General features: G+C 66.9%; 3 protein-coding genes across 6 annotated transcripts; all 3 read right to left on the bottom strand.

Moving 5' to 3' along the window:
- Positions 1–62: 62 nt before the first annotated feature.
- Positions 63–8,707, bottom strand: TIMELESS (timeless circadian regulator). 4 transcript variants are annotated; one of them, XM_062510876.1, is made up of 30 exons: positions 8,693–8,707; positions 7,657–7,793; positions 7,428–7,581; positions 7,224–7,338; positions 7,080–7,142; positions 6,581–6,682; positions 6,334–6,492; positions 6,122–6,255; positions 5,953–6,040; positions 5,021–5,197; positions 4,729–4,946; positions 4,357–4,460; positions 4,115–4,284; positions 3,906–4,028; positions 3,672–3,823; positions 3,500–3,597; positions 3,302–3,419; positions 3,031–3,232; positions 2,573–2,724; positions 2,417–2,502; positions 2,212–2,335; positions 2,049–2,131; positions 1,826–1,974; positions 1,547–1,715; positions 1,401–1,469; positions 1,212–1,330; positions 995–1,133; positions 880–919; positions 665–756; positions 63–519 (listed from the first exon to the last, which is right to left on the bottom strand). In XM_062510876.1, exons 2-30 carry the CDS (start codon positions 7,751–7,753, stop codon positions 398–400), a joined length of 3,618 nt encoding a protein of 1,205 aa, XP_062366860.1. In that variant the 5' UTR covers positions 7,754–7,793; positions 8,693–8,707; the 3' UTR covers positions 63–397. The 4 variants fall into 4 exon arrangements, with proteins under 4 accessions (XP_062366860.1, XP_062366862.1, XP_062366861.1 ...); XM_062510878.1 differs by lacking the exon at positions 8,693–8,707 and adding an exon at positions 8,493–8,536 and having other exon boundaries at positions 880–916; XM_062510877.1 differs by lacking the exon at positions 8,693–8,707 and adding an exon at positions 8,493–8,536 and having other exon boundaries at positions 6,334–6,489.
- Positions 8,708–9,223: 516 nt separating this feature from the next.
- LOC134054953 (lens fiber major intrinsic protein) lies at positions 9,224–11,030 on the bottom strand. Its single transcript, XM_062511032.1, has 4 exons — positions 10,671–11,030; positions 9,985–10,149; positions 9,806–9,886; positions 9,224–9,436 (listed from the first exon to the last, which is right to left on the bottom strand). Exons 1-4 carry the CDS (start codon positions 11,028–11,030, stop codon positions 9,224–9,226), a joined length of 819 nt encoding a protein of 272 aa, XP_062367016.1.
- Positions 11,031–11,959: 929 nt separating this feature from the next.
- Positions 11,960–13,974, bottom strand: LOC134054956 (aquaporin-2-like). Its single transcript, XM_062511037.1, has 5 exons — positions 13,960–13,974; positions 12,966–13,286; positions 12,743–12,895; positions 12,580–12,660; positions 11,960–12,169 (listed from the first exon to the last, which is right to left on the bottom strand). Exons 1-5 carry the CDS (start codon positions 13,972–13,974, stop codon positions 11,960–11,962), a joined length of 780 nt encoding a protein of 259 aa, XP_062367021.1.
- Positions 13,975–14,455: the final 481 nt, after the last annotated feature.

Below are 14,455 nucleotides of genomic sequence, written 5' to 3'. Positions count from 1 at the left end.
GGGCACTCCCTGAAGCCAGGCCAGCTTGAGCCCCCAGCCTTGCTGCAGACGCACACACCCAAGAAGGCCAAAAGTCACCTTTATTTATTTAGGCCCTGCCCAGATTTTAAAAAGTTTTAGGGAAAAAAAGAACAAAACAGCAGCTGAGGAAAAAGAAGGAATTCAGGGTAAAACAGGGAGATGGTGACACCAAGGGAAGGGGGTGGAAGGTGGAGGAACTGGTTGCTTGTGAAGCCTTTAAAAACGGCATCAAAACCTGCAGAAGAAAATCAGCTGAAACCCCAGAAAACCTGTAGAAACCCCAGAGAAACTGCAGAAAACCTGCATAAATCCAATCAATTCTGCAAAAAGCCCAGGAAACAGCACAGGGCCTGGGCACAGGCAAGTGGGGAGCCACTCAACTCTCCTCCTCCTCCTCTTCTTCCAGGCAGCGGATGCGCTTCCGCCTCCCCCGGGGCTGTGGATCCTCATCTTCCTCATCCTCCTCGGAGCAGGGAGCTGTGGGGGCTGGCTCAGTGCCTGTGGATGGAGGGAGAGGGGAGAGGGCTGAGTCCCCCAGGGATGTGGCAAAGGGGACAGGAACAGGACAATGACTCAGCAGTGCCCTTGGTGACACCCAGAGACCCTCTCAGTGCCCAGGAGCAAGCAGAGGGGCTGAACCCACCTGAGCTCCCACCATCCTCATCCTCACTGGCGAGCTCCCGGCGCCTCTTGGTGCGTGGCTGCACTGGGCTGGGGACAGGGACGGGCTCCTCGCTGCAGGGGTTGGCACATTGGGAGAACACAGCAGGGCTGGATCTCCTCCCCAGGCAGGGAGAAGACCCCCCCCAAACCTGGGAGGGAGAACCACCCAAGCTGAGAAGGGGACTCTGGTCTCACCTCTCTGAGTCTGATCCCAGCCCTGCTGGCAGCGGCTCTGCTGAGGGGCACAAGGAGGGGGGCTCAGAGCCAGCCCCACACATAGGACTCCCACACCCCCAGCCCCACCCCTCACCTGGAGCCAAGTCCTGGGGGCACCTGGGTGGCTCTGGCAGGTCCGGGGGGGACCCTGGGGGGCCATGGTGGGCAATGGAGGCGGCCACGCGCCGGAGCTGCTGCGGGGTGAGGGCGGCCGGGATGCGCCAGAAGGATTCCTGGGCAGAGGTGGGGGGACATTGCAAGGCTGTGCTGGGAGCAAGGGGATGGGGACAGGGAGGGGACAGGAGCCTCACCTGCTCGCTGGCGGGGGGCCGCAGCCCCAGCTGCCGCAGCAGGGTCTGGAAGCGCCGGTCCTCCATGGCGTCCTCGTTCTCCTCCGTCAGCGGCACCAGCGGCACCGGGTGGGACACGCCTGGGCCGGGAGCGCCGTCAGTGGGACCCCGACCCCACAGCACCCCCCACCTGACCCCAACCCCACTCACCATCCTCCTCGCGGTCCCCTGCCACCCTCCGCAGACAGTTCTCCAGCCACCGCAGGGGCCCGGCCAGGCCTGGGGACAGCAGAAGGTGACAAAGGACCCAGCCCCGCAGCCAAGCCCAGCTGGGGGGTTCAGAGCCCCTTGCCCACCTTCCTGATGCAGGCGCTGTGCCATGTCCTGCCCAGCCCCTTCCTCAGGCACCCAGTGCTCCTCCATGGGGCCTTCTTCTGCTTCATCCTCATCCTCCTCCTCCTCCTCACTGTCCTCATCCTCTCCCGAGCTGTCTTGGGCTGGCATAGCCGGGACACCTGTGGTAACCTGTGGGAAGCAGCAGTGTTTGGCAGGAGGGGGACAGGCCGTGTTTGGGTTGCCCCAGGGCGGGACAACACCCCCAGGGCAGAGCCCAGGACCCTCCAGCCCCCCCATACCTGCCCAGGGTCGGGGCCGTGGCTCTTCCTTCGGCGTTTCTTGTACAGCTCCTTGCGTTCAGCCACCAGCCCCAGCCCCAGCAGCTTCTCCACCACCCGAGCCCGCGAGCGCCGTGCCGTCAGGTGCTTCATGATGTTCCCCAAGACGTCTGTGGGGAGGGGTGGGGTCAGCGTGGGGGGCTACAGGGGGTTTTTAGGGGTCTACGCCCCATGTCCAGCTCACCATCCGAGCCCTGGAACTCCTCAAAGAGCCGTGTCAGCTCCTCCTCCTGCTCCTGAGTCCACAGCACGATGCGGGTGCCCTTCCTGGGGAGTGGGAAACATCTATGGGTCCCTGCTCCGGGAGGAGGTGTGTCCCTGCCCTGCCCCTGAGGTCCCTGACCCACCTCTCCCGTGGGAAATCCTTAGCACTGCTGGCCAGTCCCATCCGCACCAGCTGCTTCACCACCTGCCTCCGCGTCCGCCCGGGCGTCGGGAGATGGGCCAGGATGGCAGTAATGATGTCCCCACCTGTGGGACAGGGAGAATGCAGAAACAGAGCCCCTGCCACCCGCTGGGGGGTCCCATTGAGACACCAGAGACCCTTGGTACCTTCCACCTCCTTGTATTTCCAGTAGAGCTCCCGCAGCTCCTGCTCCTCTTGGGGGGTCCAGGAGGGGACCCGGCTCCGGGTAGTCCTGGGGAGGGGCAGAAGGAAGGTGAGGGGAAGGGAGAGGGGGTGGCAGCCCCCTCCCTGGCCCCACTCACCCCTCTCCCTCCTGCAGGGAGCTGTAGCCCTTGGTCATCTCGAAGACGGCGGCCGGGCTCTTCCAGAAGAGCAGCTCCACAAAGGCCTTTTTGTTGGTGGCTGCCAGCGCAAAGAACTTGCCTAGGATGAACTTGGCCAAGGCCACCAGCTCCTGGAGACAGCAGGAGGGAGAGAGGGGCTGGAGGACACTGGGGACAAAGAGTGGAGCTGAGGGAAATTGGGAATACAGAGCAGGGCTGGCAGACACCAGGGATGGACCAGAGGGACTGGGGGATGTGGGCACAGAGAGCGGGGCTGGGGGACACCAGGGACTGAGCAGGGCTGGAGGGCACCAGGGATGGAGAGTGAGGCTGGGGGCTGCAGGGACAAGGCAGGGCTGGGGGCTGCTGGGGACTGAGCGGGGCTGGGGGCTGCAGGGACAGACCCCTCGCGGGGGGTGCTCAGGGCCCAGTCTGACCTGGTGTGCGGCGGCCGCAGGGTCGCTGAGCAGGCGGTGGAAGAGGGCGAAGAGGGAGAGCTGGAAGAGCAGGGGCTCCATGTGCAGGTCACGGGCCAGGCGGTGCAGCAGGCGCGCGGCGCAGTGGTTGGTGCGGGGGCTGTTCCGCGCATACCCTCGGAGCAGCAGCACCAGTGCCCGCACCACGGGGGCACAGGCGAACCTGCCCGGCAGCAACGTCAGTGCAGCCGCCCCACAGGGGACTCCCCGGCTCTCCCTAAACTCTTCTCACCGCTTCAGGTAGTCCAGGAAGTTGAATTCCTTCTCTGACACTTGTACTGTCTGCTCCTCCTCTTCCTCGTCCTCCTCTTCCTCTTCTTCTGGCTCCTCGGGCTCGACAGGTGCGTGCCCTGTGGTGGGATGTGCTGAGGGTCTGCAGTGCCCCGGCCCAAAATCCTTCCCCTTCCTAGTATCACAGATAGAGACTCACTGGGCAGGGGAGCGACGAGGATCTCCCGCAGCAGCTGGGTCTCCTCGGGCCGCCCCGCGTCTGCAGCTCCAAACACATCTCCTTCGGGCCAAACCTCCCTGGGGACAACAGGGACAGGCTGGCACCGTGTCCCCACACCCTGGGCACGAGATGGGCATCACGGTGCTGGTACCTGGCCGAGCGGAGCAGCCGCAGGGCCTGGGGCACGCGGGAATCCCGCAGGCACTCCTGGATCCGCAGCAGAGCCTCCGCACGCTGCTCCTCCACTGGCGTCTCCGAGGCGGCGTCGAAGGGCACCACGTCCTCGGGGAGCGGCACCTCGCCCTGGACAAGGGCAGGACAAGGTCACCCTGTGCCCCACCAACACCCCCAGAACCCTCTGTGGGGCTGGACCCTTCCCTGGTACCTCCAGGCAGGCCTGGAGCTGTGGGGCCAATCCTTCCCACAGCTGCTCCAGCTCCGTGGCGCTGGGTGGGGCAGGGACCGCAGGAGCTCGAGGCTTCTTCTTCTTCCTTCTCACACGTTTGCTCTGGGCGGGGGGGGGCAAGGATGGGGTCAGGAGGGGCTGGCTGCCTGACCCCCGGAGACCCCCAAGGCAGGGCAGCCGCATCCCACCTGCACCACGAGGTTGGCACGGCCGCGGCAGAAGCGCTCCAGCATGCGGAGGAAGAGGTGTGCTGTCTCCACCAGGTCCCGCAGGAAACTGCGCGGCTGCTTGGTCTCGTCGAACTTGCGGAAGAGCGCGAGGAAGAGCTCCCGGTATTCCATCAGGTAGAAAATGTTGCCTGGGGAGGAAGGTGGCAGTGTAAAAGGGACAGGGACACCCCAGGGATGGGCAGAGGGTCAGAGGCACTCACTCTTGATGACCTGGCTGCTGTCCCGCACCGCCTGCTCTGGGGACTGGTCCATCTCCTGCACCGTCCGCAGCAGCTCCTGATACGCCTTCAGGGCCAAGTGCATCCTGGGGATGGCAGTGGGGAGGTCACAGGTGCCACAGGGAACCCAAGTACTTCAGGGGTCCCAAGGACTGTTAGGGTCCCAGGCACTCCTAGAGTCCCAAATGCCCAAGGGGTTTCCAGGCAACACAGACAGTCCCAGGTGCCCATGGGCTCCTGTGTTCTTAGGGTGTTCCATGCACCAGGAAGGTCACAGGTCACTGGGAGGGGCACCACAGGGTGTGCCAAGGGTGCAGAAGGTCGCAGACACCAAGGGGTGTCCCAGGTGCTCACCTGCGGGCCCAAGTTGTTGCCTCCTTCTTGTCTATCAGTGCCATCTCATAATAGGTGGTGAGGTTCTGCTCGATGAAGTGGAAGGCTCGGACCCCCACGGTCTCAGACACCAGCTCGGGGCGGAAGCCGTGGCGCCGGTTGAAGGCCATGAAGAAGGCAGTGGCCCACAGGTAATAGGTCTCATCATGCTCCTGAGCCTTCTCCCGCACCAGCTGGTCCTGGTGGGCAACCAAGGGGTATCAACAGGGTCCCATAGCTTGGAGCAGGGATCCCAGCCCTCCCAGCCCCTCACCTTGACCAACAGCATCAGGCGGTTGTAGCAGCCCTCCAGGAAGTCCTGGCAGAAGTGGCGCAGGAAGAGCCGGACGTTGCGGGCGGAGCGGCGGGAGGGCTCGGACTCAGGGGCGACCTGGCGGTGCCGGGGCACCCGCCGGGGCTCCTTGCCCAGGTCGTGGGTGTAGCTCTTCAGCTGCAGGGGATGGAGCGGCCAGATTTATCCCTGTGGCATTGTCCTGGTGCTCCCTGCCATGTCCCGGGTTCTGTTCCACCCACCATGTCCCCGTTCCTGTGCCTCACACCACGTCCCTGTTCCTGTAACCCCACGACATCCTCAGCTCTGTGCCCCACACCCCATGCCCGGTCCTGTGCCCCACCTACATTCCTTGTCACTGTGCCCCCCGCCCACATTCCCATCTCAGTCACCTCTGCCAAATCCCCATCCCAGTGCCCCCCAGCATGTACCTGGCCCCATGCCCCACCCCGTGTCCCTGTCCCAAGAGCTCCCTCTACATCCCCGGCCCTGTGCCCCATGCTGTGCCCCTGTGCCCCTGGCCCCCTGTCCAGTCCCATGCCCCCAATCACAACTCTGTCCCTGAACCCCCCACCATGTCTTTGTCCCTGTGTCCGCTGCCACTTCCCCAGTTGTGTGACCCCAACCACATTCCCATACCTGTGCCCACATCCCAGTGCCACCCGCCACATCCTTGACCCCCTGCCCCACACCACATCTTCAGCCTCGTGTCCCACTCACATTCCTGTTTCCCTACCCCTTGCCACATCCCCAGCCCTGCACCCCTCACCACATTCCTGCACGTCCCACTACATCCTTGTCCTTTCATCCCACGCCACATCCCCAGCACTGTGTTCCACACACATCCCTGTCCCCATGCCCCCTGCCACGTCCCCAACCCTGCTCCCTTGCCACCTCCCTGGCCCCACACTCACATTGTGCAGCCCTTTATGGAACACCACATCCCGGTCCCCGATGGACTTGAGGCCCTGCAGGATGTAGGAGCCCCCAAAGCGGGAATGCCTGGGCAGCAGACAGGGGCTGAGCAATGCTGTCCCCATTACAGTGGTCCCATCCCTGTCACGGGAGGTCCCCACTCCTCACCTGGATGGGCGCTGCAGTGCCCGAGCTCTTTTTTCCGCCAGCTCCCGCTGCCGCAAGGTTTCCAGCTCCCGTGTGTCCTCTCCGTGCTCGGCACCTGCTGTCCCCTGTCCCAGCGCTGCCAGCTCCTCTGGGCTCTGCCAGCAGCTCTGTCAGTACTGTGGGGGTTTGGGGGGGGAGGTCTCTGCCCTGTTCCCCCTGCCCCTCCAGCTCACCTGGTCACGGAACATGAGGGAGATGATCTCCAGGACATGCAGGGCCCATTGTTGCTCCACCTGGGCGCTGGCCAGGAATTTGAGCAGGTCGTCCATTCCGCTGATGTGCAGCGCCCACAGCACTCGGTCGTGCACGCTGGCATCACCGTCCACGCCCTGCTGGGGATGGCGGAGGGGTGTCAGGGTCCCTGTGTACCCTGTGCCCCCAGGCCTGTCGGGGAGCCAGGGAACGGCTCTGTCCTGGTACCTGCTCCTCTGCAGGGTCTGGGGGCACGTGCAGAATGTTGCGCACCAGCAGCAGGATCCTCTCGATCAGCAGCGTGTCCTCCTCCTGCCGCTGCTCCCAGTCCTGGGGGGACAGAGCTGTCAGGGCCCCCCACAGCCCCCTGGGGGTCCCTGGCAGGGAAAAACCCCACAGTCCTGTGGGACGACAGACCCCACAGTCCCAGAGAAACCCTCAGCAAGGACAGAACCCACAGCCACTGAGGGATCCCCAGCAGGGACAGACCCCACAGCCTCCTGGGGACCCCTGACAGGGACAGACCCCAAGAGATCCCCAGCAGGGACAGACCCCGCACCCCTCAGGGACCCGTGGCAGGGATGAATCCTGGAGTCCCCCGGGGATTTGAAGCAAGGAAAAACCCTGCAGCTCACACAGGAACCCCTCATAGGAACAGACCCTGCAGCCCCCTAGGGATCCCCACCAGGGACAGACCCCACAGCCCTCCGAGGACAAGGGAACTCACCAGCTGCAGCAGGTTGTAGAGCTTCTCACTGAGCACCACGAACACTTTCTCACTGGCAAAAGCCTGCAAAGACCCCTTGTGAACAAGGGAATGTGAGCAAACCTGCCCCCCCCCCGCCCCCCCCCCGGCACGCTCCTGCTTCACCTCCTTATAGGCCTGCAGGTAGGACAGAACCTGGAGAAAGTGGTGCCGGGAGGTGGCATCTGTTGGCACCTTCCCAAAGCAGAGCAGGGCTGGCTGCGTCAGGTTCACCATCAACCTGCAAGGAGATGGAGGGATGTGAGGGACCCCTACCCAGCAAGCAGCCCCCACCGGGCCACCCCTGGCCACAAACCTGCTCCCTGATACCTGATGACAGCATCGAAGAGCACTTTGTCCTGGGGGTACTGCACCAGGATGGGCAGGAGGTCGTTCTGCAGGATTTGGGCTGCCCCCAGCTGCTGCCGCACGTCCCGGGTCTCGTCCTCATGGCGCAGGTAACGGATCAGGTCCTTGACGCTCTCTGGGGACACGGGGCCGTGAGTGCCTGTCCTCCCCGGCCCCTCGCCGCCACCCCCCACCTCCGGTGCCCACCTACCCAGGCAGTCGGGCTCTCGATGGTAAACGTCGCCCTCCAGGTAGCCCAGGGCGCTGCAGGTGGCCAGGAGCTCGCAGTTCATCATGTACCAGTCCATGCAGCGCGGGGCTGCACACGGGACCAGCACCGGGGGCCACCTGCAGGCCACCGTCAGCACTGGGTACCCTGGGGCTGGGGTTCTCCCACCCGTTCTGGGCTCCTCCGGTACAGGCCCACCTGCCGGTCCGGGTCCCCCAGATCCCGGGGCACCCTCCGGTCCCGGTCCCCCCAATACCGACGAACCTCCCAGACCCGGTGCCCCTCGGTACCGGACCCCACCGATCCCACAGCACCCCCCAGGCCCCGGTACCACCCCGATCCCAGCGCACCTTCTGGTCCCACTCCACCCCAATACCAACGCACCCCACAGCCCCGGGACATCCCAAGCCCCTGTTCCTCCGGTTCCGTATCACCCCTCCCGTTTAGGTTCCACGGAGTACACCCCGATGCCCATCAGCCCCACCGCCTTCTCGAACCCGGAGCATTCCCGACTCCCCCCCCCACCCGATCTCAGAACCCCCCTCCCCATGCCCGGATCCCAGTCCCCAAGTGACCCCCCCGATCCAGGAGCACCCCCCGGACCCCCCGAACCCGGAACACCCTCCAGAGCTCGGAGCACCCGGAGGTCCCGGTTCCCCCGATCCCGTATCAACCGCCCCTCCCCCCCCCCCCCTCCGTTCCGAAGCGTTACGAACCCGAATCACCCCCCCTGGTTTCGGCGACCACGCATCACCCCCACTCCCCGGTCCCCGGCGGTTCCGGGATACTCCCCGGTGCCGGCCCCCCGTCCGGCTCACCGCCGCCTCGTCCCCGCCGCCCTCACGGCCGCGCTCCCGGTCCCGGCGCGGGGGCGGCGTTACACAACCGCCCCAATTCCCGCGGGCCGAGGCCCCGCCCCGCCCGCGGCCTTCAAGCGGCAACCCTCACAGAACAGTCCGATGGTCCCTCTAGTGGCGCCCCTTTCACACCCTCCCCGCCGTCCATCACGGGCACAAACCAGTGGCTCGGTGCCTCAGGGTGCCCCGAATCCCCCTGCCCTCGCTCCCCGCCCCGCGGCGTTGAGGGGCGGAAGACGGGAGGTGTTCATTGCAGAGACTGGACGTGGCGGCGGCGTTGCCCCTTTTAAGAACGGCCCTGGCTGGGCGGGGCCTAACCTGGGCGCGGGAACGGGCGGCACCTCCCGCCACCCGCGCGCGGCCGCCCGGGGCGTTCCGGTGTCTCCCCCCTCCCCCCGCTCCCCCCCGCGGTACCTCACGCTTCCCGTCGCCGGGCACGGCCGCGAGCGGTTACCAAAATAAAAGAGCAGGTTTAATTCACCGAACACAGAAGTCCCGCCGCGGCAGGGTGGGGCGGCCCCGGCCCGGTACGGGCGGGCCCGGGCAGCCCGGTGGCCGGTTCCCGGCGGCGGGCACCCCGCCGCCGCCCGCCCGCCGCTCCGCGCCGCACACACACGCACCACACGCACCGCGGCGGCCCCGTCACAGCAAAGCAGCGGCGGGCGCGGGGCCGCGCCCCGGGACGGGCCCCGTTACAGCCCCTGCGTCTTCAGCTCCAGCGGCTCTGCCGGCGGCTCGGGCGGCGGCTCGGCGGCGGCGGTGGTGGCGGTGACGGCGGTGGGGGCGAGCGGCTCTCCCTTGAGGGCGGCCAGGCGCTCGGCCAGGCTGCGCGGCCGCGGGCACAGCGCGAACTCGTACAGCACCGCGCCCAGCGCCGCGCCCAGCAGCGGGCCCGCCCAGTACACCTGCGGGGGGGCGGCGTGGGCACCGGCACCGGGGGACCCCGACTCCCCGCGGCACGGCACCCTCCCCGCTGTCGCCCGGGCACCGGCCCGGTCGGAGGCACCCGTCTCCCGGTGAGCGGTAGCGTGTCCCCCTCCCCGGGATATCGGGGGAAGGACGCGTCTCCCGGTGAGCGGGAGGTGGCAGCTTCTTCCCCGCCCGGAATACCGGGGGAGTACCCAGCACCCTGGGGGTGCTGCTGTCACCGTGGTGACACCGGCAGCTGTCCGCCTTCAGTGGGGACACAGCGGCTGGGGCAGGACAAGGACAAGCGGGGAGGGACTGGGAGGGCCCGGGGCGGTTTTGGGGGTCCCCGTCCCCCCCCCACTTACCCAGTGGTTGGCGAAGTTACGGGTGATGACGGCGGGGGCGAAGGAGCGAGCGGGGTTCATGCTGGCGCCCGTGTAGTGGATCTGCGGGGGGACGGGGCAGTGGGGGGCTGGACAGCTGCCCCCCAGCCCCTTCCCAGCCCCCGGGGTCCCAGCACGGGGGTCCCCGCGGCCGCCCTTACCCCAAAGAGGTGGCCGAGGGCGAGGGAGAAGCCGACGGGCACGGCAGCCATGGCCGGGCGCCCGTCCTGACGCTCGTCGAAGCTGGCGAAGACGCAGAGGACGAATTGGGCGGTCAGGAGCAGCTCCACCACCGTGCCCTGGCCCGGGCCCACGCCCGGGTGCAGCTGTGCGGGGAGAGGGCTCAGCACCCCGCAGAGTTGGCTCCCCCAATCTCCCTAGCACACTAAATCCCCCCTCGTTATCCTTCCACACCCCAAAACCCCACTGTACCACAAACCCCTCTCCATCCCCAAACTCTTCCTTGGATGCCCAGCCCCCATTACTGCCCCACATCAATCCGAACGCCAAAACATCTTCTGGACTCCCCCAGTCCAGGATCAGACCCCTCAAACACCTCTGAACCCCAGAACCGCCATTACAGTCCCATGGTACCCCAAAACACCTCCTGGACCGTGCCACCCAATTCCCCCAAACCTCTTTTAAGCCCTCATCCACCCCCCACCCTGTACCCCAAAACAATGCCTGGACTCCCCCAATCCCTCCAAACCCCCATTACAGTTTCTAAATACCTCAGACCTCAAACACCTCCTGGAGCCCCCAAACCCTCATTACAGCCCCCACCCCACAGTCCCCCAGCCCTGCAGACACTCCCAGCCCCCCCGATCCCCGCCGTGCCCCTGCTCACCGCGCTGAGGCCGAGGGTGCCGCGGACGGGGCCCGGGGTCACCCCGTAGAGCACCCCGGCACCGGCCAGCATGCCCAGCACCTGGGCCAGCAGGTAGCCCAGGGCACGGGGCAGGGAGAGCTGTGAGGCCAGCAGGAAGGCCAGCGTGATGGCCGGGTTGACGTGGCCCCCGCTGACATGGCCCAGCGCCTGCACCAGGGTGGTCTGGGCCAGCCCGAAGGCCAGGGCGGCCCCCACGACGCTGGGGGGGCCCGGGGCCCAGCGCAGGGAGGCCCCCAGCCCCAGCAGGGCATAGAGGAGGCTGCCCAGGAACTCGGCCAGGACGGCCCTCCAGAAGGCGGACGAGCGCAGCTCCCGCATGGCCTGGCCCCGCTGCCCTCCACGGCCCCGCTCCCCTCCCCGGGGGCCGCCCGCGCCCACCTTTATAAGGCCCCCCCGGGCCGGCCCCGGGGGTGGGATCCTACCCCCGCCACCCCCCGTTAACCGCTTCGCTGCCCAGGGCACGGGACAGGTGCCATGCGGTGAGGAACCCCCTCCAGCCCCCCCGAGCTCCCCCGCACCCCCCGATAGTGGGGATCCCCCCCAGAGCTGCGCCGCCCCCATCCCTCCATCCCTACGGTCGCCTGGGGAGGGGGTGGTGCTGTGACCCATTGGTGCCCTCAGTGGGGTTTGGGGGACCCTCTTGCTCAGGTGCAGCACCGATACACCTCCCAGCACCCCAGATGTTTTGGGGAGACTTTGGGGCAACCCCTGCTGGGAGCCGCCCCCACCCTGCGGGAGGGGCCCTGGGCCAGCCCTGCTGGGATGTCCTCCCCCCCCGGGCTGTTGTCTGCTGGAGGGTTTATTCAGCCCGGCTTAGCGGGCGCTGAGTCCCCGGCCGGGGGGATTAGGGCTCGGGCCGGCCATTGGTGTCCGCCGGAATCTGCCGGGGCTGCAGAGGCCACCACAAAGGGCTTTGCTGTGCTCAGCTCCCCGGCACGGGACGGGCTGACGGGGGGTCCCGGCCCCCGCCCTCGCCGGGGGCCGCGGGGAGGGGGCCCTCGCCCGCCCGCAAGCCCCGGTGTCGCGGTGTCACCGCACACCGAGGGCGCAGGGCAGTGGTCGAGACCCCTCCGTCCCCTCACAGCATCACTCCACACCCACCTGCGACCCCAACACACCTTTAATCCCCCGACGGGGGAGAGGACAGTAAAAGGGGAGGGGGCACGGAGCCCTCCATTCTGTGGGTGCCCCACAGAAAGTTCTGATGGTGGCGAGGACCCGGTGTCAGGGTGTGGAGGATCGGGGGCTCAGGCAGTGCCCTGCTCCTGCTGCTCGGCTGGGGAAGCTGGGGGGCTGCGGGCCACCGAGGAGGGGGACAGGCTGGGGGTCTCCACCAGAGCCACGTCCCGGCAGGCAAGGCAGGCACCCAGCTTCTCCCGGGAGGCTCCGGGCGCCAGGATGAACTCGTAGGAGAGGCCGGCCAGCACCGCACCCAGCACCGGCCCCAGCCAGTACACCTGGAGGAGCACAGAGTGTTGGGGTGTCCCAGGGATGGGGGAATGCGGGGGTGGGGAGGTGCAGGGACCCCACCCCAGTGATGGGGACTGAGCGGAGGAATCTGTCCCAGGGATGAGGAGCCATGGGGAGGGGGTGTCACATGTTTGGGGGAAGGGGCCCATCCCAAGGATGGGGAGAGGTGGGGCCTGTCCCAAGGATGGCAATAGGGGGGACACATCTGCCCTGTGATGGTGACACCCTGAGGGCCCAAGCTGGGGATGCAGCTGGTGTTGACCCATCCCAGGGAAGGGAAAACCAGGAACCTCTGTCCCTGGGGTGGGGATGGGACAGCAGCAGTCACACACTGCAGCCAGGGGACCCCACCCTTACTTGGGGACTCTGGGGGAATCTGACGGTGCCCCCGGCTCACCCAGTGATCATCCCAGACACCGGTGACGATGGCCGGCCCCAGTGAACGCGCGGGGTTCATGCTGCCCCCTGAGAATGGCCCCTGTGGGAGACAGGGGGGTCAGGGGCTGGTGGGGTGAGGACCCCTTCAGTGGGTGCATGGGTGGGACACGGGGGGGCCTTACTGCAGCCAGGGCACCAGCGGCCACGGCGCTGCCCAGGGTCAGCCCAGCCTGTGGGGCTGTGTGCTCAGCAGCGGCGAAGGCAGCCAGCGCCAGCTGGAAGGTCGCAAAGGTCTCCCAGGCCAGCGCTGTCCCTGCTGTCCCCACCGTGCTCACCTGCAGGAGGGACACCTTTCCAGTCCCACGGGAAGGGGACAGGGACTGGAACGGGGATGGGGACACTCACCCTGGTGACGAGGCTGGTGTCGTCTGGCAGTGCTGCACGGGCAGCAGCAGAGGCCAGAGTGGCCCCCGTGCACTGGGCCAGGACCCCCGCGGCCCCACGCAGGGTGCTCAGCTTGCGGGTACACAGCAGGGCCAGTGTCAGTGCGGGGTTGGCCTGGGGCCCCCCGAGGGTGCAGACGAGCCCCCCGGCCACGAACCCCCCAGCCAGCGCCGGCGACAGTGGCCCCGGGGCTGCTGAAGCCCCCAGGACCACCCCCACGAAGATGAGGGTCGCCGCCAGCTCCACCAGCACCCCCCGCCAGAAGCAGCCGCTGCGCAGCTCCTGGGGGGACAGCAGAGCTGGGGTCACCCCTCAGGCACTGCCAGGAGCGGGTGGACAGAGAGGGGGTGACATGGGGACAGGGGGCCTTGGGGGTGGCGTGCCCAAGGATTGGGTATCCCAGGGATGGGGTGCCATGGCAACAGGATGCCCCAGTGATTGGGTACAATGGTGATGAGGTAGTTTTGTGAGGGGACCCCCCAGCACGGTGGGGGGATGCCTCAGTGATGGGGCACCCTGGTGATGGGGTGCCTTGGCAATGGGATGTCCCAGTTTTTGGGTACCTCAGAGGTGGGGTGCCTTTGGGATGGGGACCCCTCAGCACCTGGGTACCACAGCGGGGGATAGTGGGGCAATGGGGTGCCATGGAAACAGGATGCCCCAGGTACCACAGGGATGGGACCCCTCAGTCCCTGGGCACTGCAGTGACAGGATGTCCTGGCAGTGGGGCCACAGGAGGTGACAGGAATGAAGGGGGGGGCAGCAGACATGACAGGGCCAGGGGCCACAGTGGGTGGCACAGAGGGGCCACGGGCTATGGGGTTGGGCACTGAAGTGACAGGCTTGGGGAGTCTCCATGAGTTAGGGGCTGCTAGCCCACCCCCCTGGCAGGGAGGGAGTCAGGGGCTGTGGCTTTGAGGGGGTTGGGGGGTCAGGGCTGCTCGCAGGGTCTTACCTCCCCAATGGCCATGGTGCAGCTGAGGTAGAGGGAAGCACAGAGCACACCCAGGGTGGGGGCACCTCCTCCCCCCAGCACTGCCACCCCTGTCCCTGCCACCCCTCCGCACTGCCACCCCCTTGGCACAGGGCAGCCCTGAGGTGCTGAGGGTGGGGCGGGACTTTGGAAGGGGGCTGCGGGGGTCCTTGGCTTGGGCTTGAAGCATCCCTGGGTGCCATGGCAACCCCCAGGACCGTTTGGGGTGTTGCCAGGACAACCGGAGATGAAAGGCCAGGATGAAAGAGTGGGGGGGATGAGGGGGGGGGGTATCATACATCTGGAATGAGAGTGGGGACAGGGCTATCCCTGGGGGGGATGGAACACCCGGAATAAGCACAGGGACAGGGTCCTGGGAGGCTCACAGGGGACAGGGTGACACACCTGGGATGAGCAGTGGATACGGGGCTGTTCCCTAGCGTGGGGGTGGCGATGTCACATACCTGAGACAAGAGAG

The sequence above is a fragment of the Cinclus cinclus genome, chromosome 30 (assembly GCF_963662255.1).
Source record: "Cinclus cinclus chromosome 30, bCinCin1.1, whole genome shotgun sequence".
NCBI classification, from domain to species: domain Eukaryota; kingdom Metazoa; phylum Chordata; class Aves; order Passeriformes; family Cinclidae; genus Cinclus; species Cinclus cinclus.
This window is presented reverse-complemented; position numbering and strand designations above follow the sequence as displayed.

Bases quoted from the DNA above. Each gene is read 5' to 3' on its own strand.
- LOC134054956 (XM_062511037.1), bottom strand. The intron at 12,896-12,965 runs GTGAGTGTCCCC...TCCCTCCTGCAG, and splicing joins ACACCAGCCTCGTCACCAGG to GTGAGCACGGTGGGGACAGC. The intron at 12,661-12,742 runs GTAAGGCCCCCC...TGTCTCCCACAG, and splicing joins CCGCTGGTGCCCTGGCTGCA to GGGCCATTCTCAGGGGGCAG.
- LOC134054953 (XM_062511032.1), bottom strand. From the start codon at position 11,030: ATGCGGGAGCTGCGCTCGTCCGCCTTCTGGAGGGCCGTCCTGGCCGAG. The intron at 10,150-10,670 runs GTGAGCAGGGGC...CTCCCCGCACAG, and splicing joins GCACCCTCGGCCTCAGCGCG to CTGCACCCGGGCGTGGGCCC. The intron at 9,437-9,805 runs GTAAGTGGGGGG...GCCCCCCCGCAG, and splicing joins GTAACTTCGCCAACCACTGG to GTGTACTGGGCGGGCCCGCT.
- TIMELESS (XM_062510876.1), bottom strand. From the start codon at position 7,753: ATGGACTGGTACATGATGAACTGCGAGCTCCTGGCCACCTGCAGCGCC. The intron at 2,725-3,030 runs GTCAGACTGGGC...TGCTGTCTCCAG, and splicing joins CTGCGGCCGCCGCACACCAG to GAGCTGGTGGCCTTGGCCAA. The intron at 757-879 runs GTGAGACCAGAG...CAACCCCTGCAG, and splicing joins CTGGGATCAGACTCAGAGAG to CGAGGAGCCCGTCCCTGTCC.